Raw genomic sequence first — 20,916 nt, 5'->3', positions numbered from 1 at the left:
TTTGTAGTTAAATAATCAAATACAGTTGCAAAAAGAACAGATAAAACAGCTGCAAAAAAGGTAAAATTTGTTTTATTAATTCAAATAAAAACTGCATCTTGGAGAGAGATACTAGATTTAACTTATGGTTACAATCTTCTTTTGATTAACTCGATTATAAAAAATAACTTCCAAATAATTGATACCTTAAAGTTTTTCTTTTTTGGGCCAACAAGGTGAAATAAGAAATAATTAAGCATAGCAGCAACTCTGTCAGACATTGTTGGATGACAAAATATACTTTTAATCTCTGAACTTAAATACTCTAAAGCATGTATTGTTTCTTGACCTAGAATGTTATCAATTCTGAAACAGAAAATAAATAAAATTTGTAAATAGCAGAAACAAAATCACCCAAATTAATGAGTTTGATAAGTTTCTCTTTATTGCACATAGCATTTTACTTTAATACTATTTATGGCATCTTAATTTTATATGTAAATTACATTAACAGGTATTATGAAAATTAAATTGCACTTTCTTATAAAAAAAAATCCCGTTAATAATAAGAGAAAATATTAATTTTTACATAAAGAAATCTGTAAAAAAAAAAAAATACACAAAATTTACTTATGTAATATACATACCCTTATTTTATATGTTTGATAATTAAGCAGAAATTTTTGTAATAGCACATAAAAACACAAGGTAAATAATAACACACTGGTTGTTATCTTACAGAGTTGTCCATAAATACAGTTTAACAAGGAATAACCTATCGTGTTGCTAAGATTCAATACATGAAATAAATATTGAAGATAAAGCAATAAGAAGATATTTAAAAGTGTACTGAAAAGAAATCATACCTCGCAGTCATTCCTATATGCTGAAAATGAACAGCATTTCTTTCTCTTTCATTTGCTGGCAGATTATCCCACTCTCCATTTTCCCTGGAAGAATCACAAAAGGAGATAAAAAAACTGACTCTAAGATTGCTTTAATCCTAAGTGTTAAAAAAAAAATTAAAAACTCAAGAGCTGAAAGTAAGAATGTGTTAATACATTTTTTTCTACAGATACTACATTCTATAGGAAATTAACAGCTAACTATAAAGACAAGAAGAAGTGTGTTAAAATTAGAAAAAGAAGATGAGTGTGACTTGAGAGAGTGGGAGAAAGCATTATAAACTGTTCTACTACAATAATGGTGGGGGGGGATGGCGACTGGAAGTGTCACAAGGTGGGTGTCTTCCCCTATGGGGTTGGGATGTTTTAATCCAATCCTGCAATTATCACAATGGACAGGATATAAAAAAGTTAAGAAGTTAGCACATGCAACATCTTGTGTGCAGGGATATTTGATCATTATGAGAGGAAGCACAAAGGGGAGGTGGAATGTATTGAAAAGAGCAAGGAGTGGAGGTAAAAGAATTGCAGGTTCACAGGAAGTTGTTGAATACTGTACAGGAAAATATCAAAAGAGTAAGAGTTAACTAGGATTACTTATGTTGGGATTGAAAAATTAAAAATATTTACAAAAATAATCAACCTGAACCAAACAACATGTGTGTATATATATATATATATATATATATATGACATAAAACATAACAAATTATCAACATCAAAATTAAAGAACATACAAACAGCAATAGTAAAAAACAGATTCCAAGCTATAAATCAAATAATATAGCAACATATATATATATATATATATATACTAAATAACAAAATCCTAAAAATCAAAAACTTTATTAAATTATTATACAAATGTTTTATTCATTTTATACACTTTTTATAAAAATTACTATAACAGATAAAATGTAATAAAAAAATAGACATTAGGAAATACTAGAACAGTATAAAAATGAATAAAATAAGAAAAAGCAAAAAAATATATATTTAAAGATAACATATTATCATTCTTGGGTAGTCAAAAGAAAATCCTACAGGAAATAAAGAATCTCTGTAAAAGATGGCACACAGCTACATACAGATAGTAGATTTTACAGAAATGAGAGGGAAAACTGAAATAACTCAAGCACTAAGGATATGATAAGAGGAAGGTTATCATCAATACATTTCAACAACAGCAACAGCCAAAGATGAAATGGAAAGCTAGAATACTGAGAAGAATGGAAGTGGAGATGCATACTAGAGAAATCAATGGACTGGAAGAGTATTTATCTGGCATTACAATAGTAATTCAAGGTATAACAGGGTTAAAGCGATATTTTCAGACAAAATAAAAATACTATTAAAAAAAAAATCAATACAATAAAAATTCCAATTACCTAGCAGTTTGCATTGTACGAAGCTGTGCCATGTTTGTCAGAGCTTCATCTAATAAAAATATTGCATCATTCATTAAAAGATTAAGGAAACGTAAGAAAAGTGGTGGTGTTACTGCTTCCATATTTTCTTCTGCTTCAGCAGCAAGTTTCCTGAAATAATATTAAAAAATTAGCAAATATCCCAATTAAAAGTAATAACAATCTTCAAAAATCTTTTAAGTTAAGAGCCTTCTGTTTATTACATTTAGAAAGCTTAAAAATAAGCTTTCAGTCATTTATTTATTTTTTTTTTTTTTATGAGAGTATGAGGCCCATTGCATAGTGACTTATAAAACAACAGTTTAAACAATAGATTGACTTTCTGAGTAGTAATAGAACTCCTTGACAGTTCCAAATACAGAATCACTTAGCTCATTAAACAAGCGACTGCACTTGTGACTATTAGAGTAGCAACATGGCACCAAAGATCAGCCATTAGGGCAGCAGCTTATATATGTGCGTGAAATGAAATGGAAAAAACAAAATGAACACTATAACTAAAAAAAATAAGTTGCTAAAATTAAAATTCTGCAATAACATCAGTTGATTCATCTTAATTAGACAAAATTTTAACTTAAACAAATTTTTGTAGCAAATATAAACTTCTAAAACTAATTAAATTAATTTGAAATTATACCTCTAGTAAAGATGAATTTACGAAAAATGCACTAAGGCAGCATTTTTATTTTAGTTAAAACACCAAAAATATGCTGTAGTTTGCATTCAAAAATGTTTTTAATAATAATTAATAAGATTATTAATGAACTATGTATAAGACAAACTTTTAAAATCTTGTAAAATTTGAAAAATAAATTGCCAAGATTAACTTTACAAAATTTTCTACAGAAAGGTTTTCTGTACCGAATATTTTTTACATTATTAAGCAACTTGTTTTTTAAATATGGTTCTAAAATAACTAACCCACTTATTTGTTACAGAATGTTACTTCCATTGAATTGATTTACTTTCCACCAAGTACAATGTCAAGATTGCAGCCACTGATCAAGGAATAAGAAAGAACTTAAAAGTTCACTACTATTAATTTAATCTATCAATGATAATGCAAATTTTTCTAAAATAATATGAAAAGATTCCATTACACAGTCGTCAAAGGTGTGGATAATTTGTGTGATTTCAGACATGATCCTAACACAAATGTGATTATGAGGAGAAAGTGATGTTTCTCATAGGCTGTTATGTAGAAAGGTTCTCAAGATGTAACAGAAGGTAAAGACATAATATAACACATTTTACTACCTTTCTCCCTGATGGTAGAATAGGTTTTGTGAGCATGTACTACAAAACCAAGAAAACTTACTCAATGTCTAGAAAAGAAACGTAGACTTTACAATTCTTTTTTAATTAAACATGGTACACTTATCAGCTTCCACTTTTACATTAGTTTATGTATTTATGTAAAAACCAGCAAAAACAAACTATTCATAATATATTTTTATATTAGCCTACATTTCTCAGAGGAAATTTTTGTTTTTCAAGCAAATTATAAAACAGTAAAGTAACAGTATTGGTCAAGATCTCGCCTTTTTGGTGTTTTGCACTAACTGTTTTTATGTTAAAAACATTTTTCAATATTTACAGGCAGGTTTAACATCAACTGTATATAATTACCAGGAATTATTCAAAAACACATTAAATACCAAGAGTACTCGGTTTTCTAATAATAAATTATGCACATGGTATTTTATTTTTTCTTCTAGATAAAATAAAAAATAAAGATATGATGCTTTCAGCAACTAAACTTACTTAAACTGTTCCCTGTGTTCTGCAATGTCCCACAAATAGCTCATTACAGCATACATTGGTCTTCTGTAATTAAACTTCTGTTCAAATGAAACACTTTCACCTGTCATTTCAATTCCAACAAAGACATCTAACAGGCATCTAACTATCTGAAATGAGAAAGAAATAGCAATATTCAAAAGCAATTAATTACTGATATTGAAATACATTAACTGCTGTAATATGATTACAGTAGGGCTTAAGACAAATCTACTGCACATTTATCATTATTACCTTTTGCTAATTTACTTTCAGTCTGAGATTATGTTTTAATTTCTTTTTCTAAGTTAACTATGTATTACAAAATATTCTGAATTTTTCAGTGGCAAGCAATTAACTTCCATAGATATTATTTAACCGCAGTTGTTACAAATGCAACATTATTCTTCTCTCATGCCAGATGGCTAGGTCTGTAGTCCGTAGGTTTCCTCTAACAATTTTTCAGATTTTCCAGGCAGAAGATGTTTACATTTGTATAAACTTCCTGTTGCACTTATAAGAACTTTTTTTTTAATTTTCTTGTTTTACAGGTCTTAAGTGGAAATAAACATCTTATATTTAATACATACTTTTTGCCTTTCTATGTATGCAGCCTGTCCACAATTGTTTATATTAGAATAAACTTTTTGTTCATTCATTAAACTAAATAGATCCACAGAAATTTTGGAATTTGTTTAAATACTTAAATTCTTTTTTAAGAAAATGTTAACATTATTTGAGTCAGACCATGAATCAGGAAATTACTGAAACATTACAAAGTAGTCTTATAAAAAACAAGGTGACTATAAAGCATGCCTCCTTAAAGGGTCTACGGGTCTGTCTATTCAAGAATAAATGATCATAATATCATTCAATTAATCATTAAAATGAAAAAAAAAACATTTATTATACACTAATCACAATAATACTTACCTCTTTCCTATATGGATGGCTTTTAAATAATGCTTCTCTATAAAATGTCCCCAAAGAATTAGTTTCATTGTCTTGAGGTAACAAACATTCTAAACATTCAGCAAGTCGGGCTCTGAGATGTGGATTTCTTGCTCTTTTATTAGAACTCATAAATACAAGCAACATTGTAAGAACTGGTGGCAGACCACTCATACTGCACCCAACAGCTGTATGAGAAGCACTTTCTAGGGTACTGGGTGAAAATCTTTTCAATAATATCAAATAACTTGCAGTGTTTTCTATCAAAAGTTCAGGAATACACCTGCAACAAAATTTAATAAATTACATTTTAATATTGTTGTTAAGATAATAGTTACTATATTTTTTCTGCTAAGATCAATATAGTTTCTATGTTTAGTACTGTTCACCTCTCAGCTTCATTCATTTATTTTTTTCTAACTTATTGTGTTGTAAGTACTATTTATTGTAGTATAATAAGTTTTGACAATGGAGTGGTTCCAAAATGTGACAACACAGAGATAAAAGAATGAAGATAAGTAAGGTAAGCAGTACTAAACACAGAAACACTTTAACATGCTTAACTAAGTATACTACTTAGTATAATTACAGGAAAATCACAAAAAAAAAAATTAAAGCATTAGTCTGAACAGTTAATAATAGAAGAGATAATAATATTATTACGGGCTAATGACCAAAATAGTTGATGTCCCTAAAAAAGAAAAAAAGATACAGATGAACCAATGCATAACAAACCTCTATACTACAAAAACCATAATTTTTACATATAAATTTACCTCTATATAACGAAATGGTAACATACTGCATACTAACATAATACAGAGATACACGTTACATACATACAGTAACTTCTACAAATTATTTTTCTTAAAATAATGACATTAAATTTAATATTTTGGACATCTCTGGGAGTTTAAGGTAGTTATTTTTTCTAATTTCTGTACCTAAATTGTACCAGTATACAAACACAAAGTATTCTCGACAACAGTCAAGAATGACAGGTAATTTCTATTGAACTGGTTCAGCGAAAATTCCCAAGATTCTCTTGTAACCCATTAACAATAAAATTCTAACAAAATATTTAAACACGTGTTCTGCAGTTACTGTCTGCCTATACATTAAAGTAGCGGAATTTCCCGAAATCCATTAACTAATGCAGAGCACTAAAATTACTGTGCAAACAACTAAATGAGTTATCTATCTACAGTACGTAGACATAACAAATAGAATTCTTAGAAAATATTTAACACATACTCCCTCTACTGTTCAGTGCATACATACAGTTCAGCAATAATTATTCCTGGGATTAATAGTTTGTATATAATGTCAAAACAAAAGTGCCTTATTGTTTTGGAAAAAATTAGCATTATACAAGAAGTTGACAAAGGTGTTAAAAAACAATATTGCACAAAAATTTGGAATTCTACCAAGTTCATTGTCAACAATTTAAAAAAAATCAGGACGTGATACTACAAGAACTAGACCAGTGTAAAAAAAATCTAGTGAGAAAGAAATTAAAAGGTAACACAGATGATGATATTGACGAAGCAATTTTAAAATGAATGACAGTGATGTGCGAAAAAAGCTTCCATTATCTAGGACATTAATTAAATTAAAAGCCCTCGAATTTAGAGCCGTATTATGACACACAGATTTTTTTTCAAGATTAGACAGATTCTCAGGCCAGCAATGGTAGGTTAGAGAAGTTCAAAAAAATACATTGTGTTATTCATAAAGTAATTTCTGGAGAAAGGCAAGTACCAGTCTAAGTGACTGTGAAACTTGGAAAGACTTGTGTTGAAACCGATTTTAGAAGAATGTCTGCGAAAAGACATTTTCAACATGGACGAGTCGGATCTATTTTTCAAATGTTTACCCAACAAAACATTAACTTTTAAAAATGATCTGTGCTTTAGTGGTAAACAAATTAAACTAAGAATTATGGTGTTAGTGGCTGCAAACATGCTAGGGACTGATAGACTTAAAATGTTGGAAATCAGCAAAAGTAAAACTCTTGTGTTGTTTTCAAGGTGTTAAATTTCTAACAGTAGACTAAATATTTAACAAAACGGCATGGATGACTATCAACATTTTTACAGATTGGGTAAAAAAGCTCAAAAAACAGATTACCGGATAAGAAAGAAAAATTGTACTTTTTATTGATAATTGTACAGCTCTTCTTCAATACATTAATTCTGTATAAAATAATGTAAAAGTCAAATTTTCCCCCACCAAACTTAACATCAATTATACAACCAATGGAAATGGATCAGGGGCTACATAATTGACAACCCCTGATCCATAGGCTTAAAAATTTTTAATTGTACTGAAAAGAATCCTGAAAAAATTGCAGCCATTTTAGAGAACAAGACTGTCCCTGTTTACATTGTTGATCTCTTGGACTACATTTCTGAATTATCAAAGTATGAACCAATGATGTTAGTGATGAAACAATATTCCATTGTTTTTGTAAAGCTGGTTTCATTACCACCACGACAGAATGGTATGAAGATGATGACACTAGTACAGCTAAAAAGTCAGTGGCATTTGCTCCAAAAAGCTCGACATGCCATGTAACGAAGTTACACTGGAAGATTTCATCACTGCTGAAGAACAGGTTACCATTTCTGATTTCCGGTCAATGATGACATACTTCATAATGTTAGTAAGTCCTCCGAGCCTTATAACCTATATTTAACAAATCTTTTCCCAGGATTCTCGATTTCATTATATAGAGGTTCAACTTTATTATCAATATCAAATAACATACTTAAACATGACTTCAAAAAAAAAAGAAAAAAGTATGATCTTACTTGAGTGTATTTGGAATGTGTGCAGGAAGAGGAAAGCTGAGCTCTCTTTTAGTAAACGGAGCAAAACACTCTCTAGAATTATCTTCACTATTATCAAGAACAACTTGAACCAACCAAACTGAGGTAGCTGCAAGAAAATCGCCCATAAAACTAAGAGTTGTTGGTTCCAATAGAGCACAACGCATTGAAAAATATCTGAGGGACAAATGGAAATAAATATATTAACTGTAAAATAATTAAAATAGTTAAATAAAACATTTTGTAACTGATACTTCTATTTTTTCTCAACAGCACAGAATCAGATTAGCAGGCTGAAATCATCAAAATTTATTTATTAAACAAAGCAGCATGATGTGATATTAACATGCAAATAAATACTCTTAATTTCATCATCCTGATATTTTGATTGTTTTAGTACTTTTCTATATGCTATCAAAAGAAAAAAAAAACCCAAAACATAATACAGTTAGTATGTATTAGTATCATCAAAAAAGTGACTTTTGTCCATTCTAACTGCTCCCTGTTGATACTACTGATATAATACTTGTTTATTATGTCAAAAAAATTAACCATGAACTTTGTGAACATGCACTACAATAGCAGGATGAACTTTATAAGTAAATTATATAGCATTATTTAGTAAACATTGACATGTATTATAAATATTAATGAAAATTATTTTGGGTTAACTTGTTGATTACATAAGTGATTTGTCAACTTTTTTAGGTTTGGGTTTGCTAAAGAAAATATTACAAAACTTTTTTAGTTAATTTTGTAAATTATTCATTTTAAGAAAAAAATAATAAACAACACAATTTTTAAAAAGATTCAATTTTTACTATATTTTATAAATATCACTCTCATAATAGAAAAAAGCCAGGTTCTAAACATGTTTCAGGTTTAATCAAATATTTCTATTTTATTTCTATTTGTGATAAAATGACATATACTTTTATCACTCCTTCTACAGACCAACTTACTTTTAAAGTATGGTATCTTCTGGTGCACTGTTTCTTACTAACTGGGAACAACTGATACAATGTTCTAGCCAAATTTACAAAATTAAAAAAAAACTATAGTCATATAGAAAAAGTCCTCTGAAACTATTTTCTCAACAGGAGATTCAAAATTTAACAGTTTCAACTTCCATTAGAAAGATGGAGAGTATTACTGATTTTTTTCAGTTAACATTCTGGTTCTGTAGACTGACCTTATTTAATATTACCTCCTTTTTATAGTTTAGCTCAGAAAAGCAAAAGAAAAATAAACTTTTCCTACTATAGAAAGGTTTTTGTAGATCATAGAAAAACGAGTCGTATACTTCCTTATTTTAAAGTAATGAGGAGAAAGAAATAAAAATATGACTTGTAATAAAATTTAACAAAAATGTTTACAAAAGTTCAAATTATTTTCTGTTAAATCATTAAAAGTTGTTGAATGAAGGTTGTGCCCAGAAATAGCAAAGAATGTTAATTGGATTGTATAAGATGCTGTCTGTCTTGGCACAGCCGATGTCTGATCTTGAAGTTCTTTGCTTTTTTTTAATCTAATGAAACAAAAAGTATTTTATGAAGGTCCATAAATTGTAAATTTGCCACTATATTTCATAAATAGCATTCATTAATTATTACTTCACTGCTTACTCCTTTTTTTTTAGCATTTTATTTATCACAAACGCTTTCATAATGTAGGCAATTGCTTTATTAGTTGATGTATATCAACTGATTGAATTTAAATAATTTAGTTCGTTATTTTGTAAAATATAAAATAAAAAAACCAACAGTGATGTTACCAACCTAGAAGTAGTTATCTCCATTTGCTCCCTAATAGCTTCAGTTAAATCACTTCTTCCTTGTGCAGTCGCATCTCTCATAGAATTTTGTAATCTGATGAATTCCTTATAAATACCCTGCATATGTTCAAGAACAACACGAAGACCAATATCTAAGGAACGATGCACCATGTAAAAACATTCAGTCATAAATGTAAAAGATGTGCCGCATGGACGAAGAATGTTCTCTTCCATAGGAAGAAGGCATGTTTCATCTGCTAAACTTTTCATATGAACACCACAATCCTTTGTTTCATCAACATTTTCACCCTATTAAACATAAAGAAAACTACAATAATAGAAATAATTTCTTATAACATGAAGTTATCAATACAGCTTATATAACCCAAATTAAAATTTGTACCAATAATGATAATGTTTAATTATCAAATTATAGTCATGTACTACATGTCTATTATATTTAGCTACATCAGTTGTTCTCAAAGTGGGCAATAACACCCCCTTGTGGGCACTGCAGGGAAAGCAGAAGATTCACAGAAAATTGGGGGTGTTCAGGCAGTCTAGGAAGGCGATGGGTGATTATGTTTTTAAGAAAGGTAAAAATTATGTTTTTTTGATATTTCAAATCAAAATTAAATACCTACTACACTAAAATAAAAAAGCCATTTAAATTTTAAACTAAAAATCAAACCCCAATTATGCATCTGTACCCTGGATTATGGTCGATTGTTCAACGACTTCTGATAGCATTCCCATCATCATATTTGTCTGTAATAAATTTAGTGCTGTAGCAACAATGCTAATCAAAAAGAGAAATCAACTGCATATTACCGAACATACATATGACATACATATGACTTACAGCAGTTTTTAAGTAAATTCGAGCCCAATATTAACAAACTCATTAAAGCACATCAGATTCATCCTTCACATTAATGTAAGTGTAATTTTTCAACTGAAAGCTTTGTTTTAATTCTTATATTGTTATATTGAATATGCTATAACTATTGCTGTTATATAACTATATACACAATTGTAATTTTTTTGAAAGCAATTTTAATAAAAATATTTCTAAATATGATTAAATATATGTTTTAATTGCTCTCATTCAAAAAGTTTCAACTCGGAAATAGGTTATGCCACATTTAAAAACAATAATTGCAATTGCTGTTTTTTTTAAGATGCACTCTTAAAAAACAGCAATTGCAATTATTTTTAACAGATGGTAAGTTTTAAAAATTTTGGGAGACTAGAAAATTTTTGACTTTCAAAGTAGGGGCGGTGAGCGGAAAAGTTTGAAAATCAATGAGCTACATCATTACATTATTTATGTTAGGTACCTTAACGTCATACCTTTAAACAACCTAACATTAGAGACAAGCTCCTTCTACAAACTGCATAGCCATTAAAAAAACAAGCATGCCATATCAGGGAAAGTGTGAGGAGTGAAGCAGCTTCCTTTGCCATCTTCACTGAAGTTGAATATGTTATTGTAAATCAGCATGGCAAACCCACCAACATGCCGATAAAACTAAGCTTAAAACAAGTACTACTTTTATTTTGTTCACCAGATACTGGATGTGTAATAAATATCATTACTCTCAAAGAAAATAAAGAATTTTTAATCAATTTTGTCCCTCTATCAAAGAAAATTAAACCAACTACAAATGTAAAGCAACAAATTAATGTCCTTTCTGTCAAAACGAAATGCATTACATATATACTGACTATGCAGTAGATCAAATAGAGGCTTGACTTAATTATTTCTTGACTTAAAACTTCTTAGTTACCATATAGTATCATGAATACAGATTCATGACCCTACCCTATATGTTAACTAATTAGTAACAAGTCGCTCTGTTCAATATGAACAATTTAAAGTGACTGGGTTACATAAATCACTTAGAGGATATCACATACAGTCTTCAAATGTAGATCACACATTATATAAAATTTCTTAAACTTTCATAGGTACAAGATAATTTCAATTCAATTAAAAACAATTCATAATTTTCAGAAGTTCGGGTTTGATTTACAGCAAGGATTGAGCATTATTTTAATTTCAACCATCTCATCCTTCTCATTTACAAAAAAAAACCATACAGCACGTGATAGGTTGTCATTCTTTACATTCTAAAATTTTTGTACAAATAGATTCTTAGTAAGTAAAGTGAAAAATAAAAATTTGTTCTATGAAACAGAAGAGCAGGCAGTGAAAGAAGAAAATGCCCCACTTGTTCCTTAAGTATTCTTGTTACCTAACTTAGAACTAATGTAATAAAATATAGGTTTACATTAAAAAAATAAGATAACAAGGATTTTGAAAACGAGAAAACTTTTAATTAACTTTCATCAAACCAACAACTGAAAAACGTATCCCCCCCCCGTCATTTACACAAGTCCAAACATTTTTTTTTAAAATTAGTAACATGTAAAAAAATCTACAATAATTCAATAGAAAATATAAATAAAAAAAACAGTACTCTTCTTTTTATGTAAACAACTTTTTGGTTTTTAAACTGGGAATTTTTTTCTCTAGCAAACATCTAATAAATGTTTAGTACAAGAAAACAATAGAGGCGATTAACAATAACAAAAACTTATTACTGTGTTTTTACATGAACAAACAAAGCTTTAAATTTTAAATAAAATTATTCCTTTTAGTTTAAATAAAGGCATTTAATTAAAAATTTTAACAATAACTCTATATTTTACAAGTGACTGTGTACAACCACAAAGAAATTTGTGTAGCTTGATTGAAACCCAAGAACAAAGCAAAAGCAAAGAATAAATAATGATCATAATACCTTTCTAGATATTGCAACTTTATCACTGAAATCAATGTGTATGTTAAGACAGCTTGGAGTAGCTTTTTTCTCTGTACAATGATGAACACTGCAAATCTTAGTCTCAAATCTTTAGAATTTGGTCATGATTCTTAAGTTTGGTAAGTCACATTGATCAAATTTTAATGACTTATAGCTGACAGATATATAGTAGGTTTTGTGAAAATCTGAGATTTTTGTTGTGTCCCTTATGTGTTATTTCAGTTTGAAAATAGTCAATTTTACAAATTACAATACTTATTTGCTTCTAAAACAGATAGGAGGATATGACTCCTACATCTCGAGGCTTTTTCAGTAATTAGTCATATAAAAGCCTCTACCAAACAAAAAATTGAAGGTTAATTTTTTAATATTTAGTTTCAAACTTGAAATTTTCTGTTTTTATAACCTTTTTTTTCAATTATACATTTTTTAGCTACTATATTTTATATCCAGAGCATATTTTGGATTATACTACTGTATAATGTAAAATATACTTATTTTACACAGATTATTATGGGTTTTATTTCAACTTGATATCTTAAAACAGAAGTTATTAAAATTTCTGCAAACTTCAAAAAAGTAAAAGTTTAGCTAGCACCTACACGAAATGGCTGCTCAAAAAATATGAAATATCCTAGAAATAAAATAACACCTGTGTTTAATTCTCTAAATGAGGAAATTTTTTGATAAACACATAAATTTTACCAGCAACATTTTAATTTTATATTGGGTAATTTGGTGTGAATTGACCCTAGTACAAGTTCAGAGAGACTAATTCTAAAAGAATTCACACTACTGATACATCCCCACAAACATATTCAGAAAGAATTAAAATATGTCCTCTAAACACAGCCAATCGCCAATTTCTGGTGATACTACCATATACAAAGTGTAGTTCATAAAGCCTGATTAGCTTAACAGCAATTGACAACACTGACTCATTTACACATGCGCAGTTGTTTTTAATGGTCTGTTAGGCGAGGAACTGTCACATTGCCGTCAGTTCATTGTTGTTTGTCTTTGCAAGATAGTGTGTTAAAATGAGTGCAGTAATAACAAATCCCACCAGTTGTGAAGTTTGATCAGAGATTAGACTTCTAAAAGCAAGAAGACATAATGCTGCTAAAATACACTATCAAATTGTAGATAACATATGGACCAACTGTAATGAGTGAAGGAAAAGTGAGATAATGATGTCATAAGTTTAATGAAGGTCAATAAAATATTCACAATGAACAGAGAAGTGGCAGGCCTAGTTCCTGACTAACAATCATGCTGAACAAATGAATGCAAAAGCGAGAGAAAATAGTCATTATAATAGTTATGATTGGCAATCTTTCTTTAGAAGTTTCAAGGACAACACCGTTGAGATTCGTGACCAACACTCTGGGCTATCATAAACTGTGTAAATGATGGGTGACACAATGTTGACAAGTGCTAACTAAGATTACAGAATGACATCTACACGTGCTTTTCTCAACCATTTAAACCACCAGGGAGACAGATTTTCCCCCCATATCATCACTGGCGATGAAAGGTGGATTTTTATGTCAATGCTGATGAAACAACAATTCATGCAGTGGTGTCATTCCTGTTCACCTAAACTTTTTATTTTTCCTTTTAGCCTCCGGTAACTACCGTTTAGATAATACTTCAGAGGTTGAATGAGGATGATATGTATGAGTGTAAATGAAGTGTAGTCTTGTACATTCTCAGTTCGACCAATCCTGAGATGTGTGGTTAATTGAAACCCAACCACCAAAGAACACCGGTATCCACGATCTAGCATTCAAATCCATGTAAAAATAACTGGCTTTACTAGGACTTGAACGCTGGAACTCTCGGCTTCCAAATCAGCTGATTTGGGAAGACGCATTCACCACTAGACCAACCCGGTGGGTTTATTCACCTAAACCAAAAAAAAATTCAAACAAACCCAGTATCAAAAGAAAATCATGGCAACTGTATTCTGGAACCAAAAGCTTTTGATTGATTTCATGAAACCTGAAACATCCATCACATCACAAGTCTATTATAGAATACTTTCTAAATTGCATCGTGCCATTCAAAACCAACAATGGAGAATACTGAGATCAGGAATTGTTCTTCACAATAACACATGTCAGCACACAACTGTATGCACAACAGAAACAATTCAGATGGGAGACTTTTGATCATCCTATACAGTCCTAGTTCTGATCATGGGCCCACTGACTACAATCTCTTTCTACACATCAACTGGTCTATGTCCAATGATTCGAGGAAAGTGAACAGTTGAAAATCTCAGTGCAAAAGTGGCTACAATCCCAGGCAGCAGAACTTTTTTGCAGTGGGTTTGAAGAAGCTTGCTTCACAATATCAAAACTCTTTGGAAGGAAATTGTGATTCAAGTAGAAAAATATGTAAGTATTTGAAACCATTAATAAACTTTTCATTTTTTCAACTGTTCTCATTTTATTAGCGATCAGGCCTTACTTTTGAACCCTGCTGTATGATACAGAAAGTTGATGAGTAGGAAGGGGAAATGCTATCATTGCTAAAAACATAATAGAATCCAGAACATTTAAGTTAAAAAAAAAAGATAGTGAAAATAAGTCACTAATAAAGGAAACTTAATCCATTTATATCCTAGATTACATAATTACAGTGCAGTCCAGATCACTAGGGAAGAAAATAGGTTACAAACAGTGAAAATTTTTTTCAAAATCAGTTCAGTAGTTCCTGACATTACTCTAAACAAACTCACTGAATAAAAATGTTATTCTAATTTTTTAAAGACACTTTTCCCACAGAACAAAATAAGCAAGCACTATGATAATCTGAAAATCTGTGGTATACCTGGTTTAACTTTAGTCAGGACATGTAAGATAGTATGGTCAGGTTTCAAATGTTATCTTTAAAATGGAGAAGCAAAGATGCAACTCTTGACATACCAAAACAACAAATGATGTATACATCACTTATAAAGGGACACTACATTACTGCATTTTTATATACATGAAAAATTATAATTAAATGCCATTGTATAATAATTAAAACCTAAAATAGGAGATCTGAATTCAATAATCACGCATTTTACAGTTAGACATTAACTTAAGCTAAGTATTTGTAATATCTAAGAATATGCCATGAAACATGTGACTGTGTTAAAACAAGTGACTGTAGCAATTCTGAAGCCACTCAGTCTATTGTTCACTTTAATTTAGTATTACAACCTTGAACAAGCTACATGAGAATATTAATGAGGATGAGATGGATGAAAAGTACCAAAGATCCTTGCTGGGAAGCCAACACCAGATTACCTTTAATCAGCTTTAAAAAAAATGGTATAATTAATTTAAAAAAATTAACTAAACTGTTTACATCAATAATAACAATTTATGTTTAACATCTTAGAGGAAAGAAAAAAATCAGAAATGTTGACAATCTCTTACTTACAGTAAATGAAGTGTATGTTGGATCAATTCGTAACATCTTCGGATTTTCAGGATCAGAAGTAAATGGCTGAGCAAGCCTTAATAAAACAGATGATAAATTAAGAGCAAATCCATCTGATACGCAAGCGAATACAGCTGGCGCGTAACCAGCAACAGCAGATAATCTACCTCTATGAATATTGGCATCAAGACAAGCACCAATCCATTTCAGAGTCTGACGTCGAGTTGTTTTCAACAATGTAAGAAATATTGCATGAAGATCTCCGGTCAAAGCAGCCATACTAGTCCAAAGATGATTTTCAACAACACTAAAAACCTAAAAAATGTAATTAAATATTTTAACTCATGTTTTACTTTTTCTAATGAACACCAGTGGACATATTTCAAGTCTTAAACATGTTTATAATTTCTACAATAAAAAATGTGTTTACTTTGAAAACAGTGCCTTGAACAGAACCTTAAAACAGTAAACAATAATGAAAGTGTATTAAGGAACAATGGTAATACGAATCTTTACAATTAGTAACAAATATTAGATGCTGACAATAAATATTATTATTTAATAAAAGCTTCTGAATGTTAATAACCTACGTCAGATTTAATAAAGCCAACTGTACCTCAATAAAACATAAGTTCTATAAACCCTAGTCTTGGAGAAAATATCCTGAAAACTGAAAGCAAGGTAAAATGCCTACACCATGTAATTAAACAATATTTAATTAACCAATTCCTATAAATCACCAAACTTAAATATCAGTTGCCATTTTACTGCATAATTCTGGCAATTATTAATGGTTAATGACAGAGTTGATTCTGCTTAAAATTTATTAAATTAATTCAAATAACAAGTAATGTACTGATGTAAAAGCAGGAAAAGAATAATTCAGAACAACAGTTACAGAGTTGCCAGCACAATTATTAAGAAAGAACACTCAGGAAATCAAAAAAGAAACGTAAGGTGTATATGCTACACAATACTTTGATATCAGATGATTATGATGCAACTGAATGAGTAATTTTTAATAAAACTGATAGACAAAACAATTTTTTTTAAATATTTCTCCAAGTGTAATACAATTTCTTGAATTGCTTTTTTGTATACATTACAGATCTGTAAATACAATTATTCTATCAACCTTAGTTTTAAAAAAATTAAGGGAAAATATAGTTAAAATCTGTAAAATTTATAATTTTGCATGGCCATACCTGTGTTAGAATGATTTCACTGATGCTTTCCTTTTATAAATAGCGTCAGGCACATTCCAAATTAATGTCCAACAGTAATTAGCTAGCATGTTAGTAATCCATTTCCCTTTATGGCGGGTAAAAAATATAGATGAGTGGAAGAAATGTATTTTCAGACATATTACATCCCATATTTCTGTATGAAGTAAGAAGTTTAATTACCATGATATTAACAATATCATGGTAAAACATGATATTAACAATATCATGATATTAACAATATCATGGTAATTGTCGGATTTTTGTTTTCCAAGAAAGTTTTTGCAAATGTTTTTAGATGAAGCCCAAGCTGCATTTTCTATATTATTTAATACTGAGTTAAATACACCATCTTTGACCACCAACTCTCTTATTTGAGGACCAGCAAATATTCCTTCTTTAATTTTTCCTTCACTTGCATTCGGAAATTTCTGCCTGATGTACAAAAATCCGGGAGTATCCTTCTTCACTGTTTTTACAAAATCTGTCAATCCTATCTTGATATGAAGAGGGGTAAAAATATTTATTTGTGTTCAACTAAGGGCTCATGAATAACAGTTTTCCCATTTGGAGTTAAGTTGTCTCGTTTCTTCCACTCTTTGGAAACATAATGCTTATCCCTAGCTCGTCTGTCCCATTTACAAAGAAAAACTCATGTACTTAGTATAGCCTAATTGCATGCCTAACAAAATAACTATAACTTTCAAATCACCACATATGTTCCAGGTATGTTTTTTATAATTTATGTTTTCAAGAACGTCTTTCATCACATTGTATATCTCTTTCAAATTAATACAAAAAGCAATTGGTATCAAAGGATATTTGTTACCGTTATGTAGTAGAACCACTTTTAAATTATACTTGGACAAATCTATGAAGAGGCGCCAGTCCTCAAATTTATGAACTTGTCATAAGTGCAACATAAACTTATCAATATTTCTGCAATAAACCAAATTATTTTTATCAATAAAGTATTGAGAAAGTTCTTTTAGGTGGCTTCCAAAGCCCAGGATTTTTGTATTTTTTCTGGAGTAAATTTCAACTTTGCAGTCTTGGTCCTAACAGTTCAGCTTGATTTTTTGATAAATTTAAATCCCTAACAGTCATTTAATTCACCTTGTGAAATAAGATATCGCTTATTGGAAGATAATTCAAATTCAAAATCATTGTCGTCTCCTTCAGTACTGCTTGATTCTTCATCGCTGCTTTCGAAACATACATTCACAGGTGGCTCAGGAAATGGAATAATTTCAATGTGAGGTACAGGCCTGATTGCAGATTGCAATGAAGGATATTTTACAGTACATTTAGATTTTTTAGAAATTCCAGATACACATGTTAAACAAAAGTAACAATCGGTTACATTATCTTTTGGTTCATGCCAAACCATAGGTACACCAAATGGCAAAGCCTTCCGTGTACCTTTAAGCCACCCTCTTAAATATACAGAACAATTAGTGCATACTATATGAGGAGTCCACATCCTATTCTGATCACCAATTTTACACTAAAAGTACAAATGATATGCTTTTTTAATTAAAGGTGTAATATTTTTTCTATTTGATTTTACGGTAAACTCACCACATAGATAAAAAAAGGCATCAACATCATTTACACAATTTTGAGGCATTATGACACTGCAGTGTTAACAAACTTAAGACAGAAAATAAATTCATTCCTAAATCCAGTGTTTCATACAACAGCTGTGTTTTCAGCTGACATGTTGGACCTGCACAGACATGATTAATCTTGTCCATGAAGGCTCACTCTTCAGTATTAGATATGGTGTCATAATATGAGACTATGATTTGAATTAATTCTTTGTCTATTATTGTTTATTTATAGCTTACAAATTATATTAACAAAGTTAAATAATAAACAATGAGCTTACAAAATACAATATAGGAGCTTAAAATGCTAACTGCTGAAAAATGAAAAAAAACCTTTAATTAAAATTTAAAACTTTTTCAAAAATGGCGAGTGATAGAAAGATTCTGAGTGCATATTTGTTTTCAGTATCAAAAAACAGATTAAAATCATGTATCGCATGTTAGGAAACAAAAATTATGTTTATCAGTGTAATTAGAACAAAAGGACACTTAAAAGATTAAAAACTGTGATGAATTACAAAAGTTTGTAACCAACCTGTAGTTACAAAAGTTTCCAAATCATTTGGATACGATTAACTTCTCACCTTAACATTTTTTTTTTTATTTCTTTCTTCTAATAGTATAGATTTCCAATAAAAATTATTGAGCTAATAATAATGCTTTCATTATATTTATAAAATGCTAATAAAAGTAAATAAAAAAACTAAAGAATTATACTTACCGTGGTCACAGGTTTATCAAAAAATTCATATAATCCATCAGGGGTTTTAGGAAGACATGATAAACAAAATGCTGATCCAAGTAGAGTATTAGCAAAAGCAATACCTAAATTTGTATCTTGTGGAGTACTATGTTTAAGAATTGCCTATAAACAAATAACAGGATAAACCATTAAAATCTCTAATAATAAATAACATTTTATCACATACTAACACATTTCAAAGAGGATCCTAATAAGTAAATTTGATTATATATTTATTTAACAGCATAAAACTCCAATTATATGAGGTGCTTTATCAATTTCTCATTTGGTGACCATACCACTCATAGACAGTATTTGGATGCAGAAGATTGACTAGTTACTATTAACTATGATTAATGTAGTGGTCACCTTCCATGCTTTCCCTTCACCATCCAAACATAGTAGTCACAGGCTTTGACTAGTACACATCCAAAAGTGCTAAGATAGACTAGATAAGTTAATACAAATCTTATCCATATTTCTGGAAAATTAAATTAAAGAATTAATTAACCAAAAATTTCAAAAATGAGGCTTATGAACAGTTACTTGTAATCTGTAAAACACTGTATCCAGAGGAAAATGTTAAGTTCATAAAAAATATAATTCAAAGCATTAGAAATAATTTAAGGAAAGAAATGTAGAAAGTGCATACAAGTAAAAGAAGCAGTTTGGAGGCAGATATCATTTATGAACCAGAACCAACATTGTGATATTTTAAACTACTCCTGTTAATAAAGGATCTTAACTCCTACAGCAGGGCAAACACTGAAGTGCCCTTCTTTACGAGAAAACTTTCCTCTAGTTTCAATATTTTTTTTAATGTCTATAACTTGCAACAAACACAATAAATTTTGTGTGTGTGACTAATAAATTTTAATGAAGACTGACTAACCAAATGCACTAATACTTTAAGACTTGTTGAAAGCTCACGGGAAAAGTCAACTTACAGGATTATTTATCTATCTTGGTCCACTACAGAATAGATAAATGGGTTTACCCTTCAATTTCATTTATGGTTGGTGGTCAATATTAATTTGTGACAAGCAAAGACTGACATCTATCCTGCCTAGGAAAGAATTGTAATTTCAATATAAATATTTTATAATGTAGAAATTTCTTCCAGCTATCTTTGTATAAAATCGGCAGATTTCTTTTCTAAACTAAAGCTACCCTGCATTGTCAGTCTACTTTTGCATTTCCTTACTTTGTCCATCTTGGTAACTGTGCCATCTTAACAGCAAAATTCTGCAGTTTCTATTTCTTTGTTCTCCTACCTTAAAATAACTAATAAAATTAAACAGCTTTTACTACAAGGGTCATTCAGGAGGTTTTCAGCCTGACAGAGAAAATACAAGATTTTTCAGAATTTTTTTTTATTTGTAACAGTTACTTTGAAATTCGATATACTAATACCAGTGATTTTCCAATT

At 29.7% G+C, this 20,916-nt stretch overlaps 1 protein-coding gene across 1 annotated transcript in view; it reads right to left on the bottom strand.

Moving 5' to 3' along the window:
* The window catches only part of Ube4A (Ubiquitination factor E4A), a 61,925-nt gene that overhangs the window by 13,686 nt on the left and 27,323 nt on the right, over positions 1–20,916 (bottom strand). The window contains exons 3-11 of the mRNA XM_075364810.1: positions 19,467–19,610; positions 15,913–16,227; positions 9,651–9,955; positions 7,855–8,049; positions 5,024–5,324; positions 4,076–4,221; positions 2,273–2,422; positions 846–929; positions 186–345 (exon numbers count right to left, since the gene is read on the bottom strand). Of these exons, the coding sequence (XP_075220925.1) occupies positions 186–345; positions 846–929; positions 2,273–2,422; positions 4,076–4,221; positions 5,024–5,324; positions 7,855–8,049; positions 9,651–9,955; positions 15,913–16,227; positions 19,467–19,610 (1,800 nt within the window). The remainder of the gene's footprint in view (positions 1–185; positions 346–845; positions 930–2,272; positions 2,423–4,075; positions 4,222–5,023; positions 5,325–7,854; positions 8,050–9,650; positions 9,956–15,912; positions 16,228–19,466; positions 19,611–20,916) is intronic.

This window comes from Lycorma delicatula, chromosome 4 (genome assembly GCF_047948215.1).
Source record: "Lycorma delicatula isolate Av1 chromosome 4, ASM4794821v1, whole genome shotgun sequence".
Taxonomy (NCBI): domain Eukaryota; kingdom Metazoa; phylum Arthropoda; class Insecta; order Hemiptera; family Fulgoridae; genus Lycorma; species Lycorma delicatula.
Note: the sequence above shows the minus strand (reverse complement) of the source record. Positions and strands in the feature narration are given on the sequence as shown.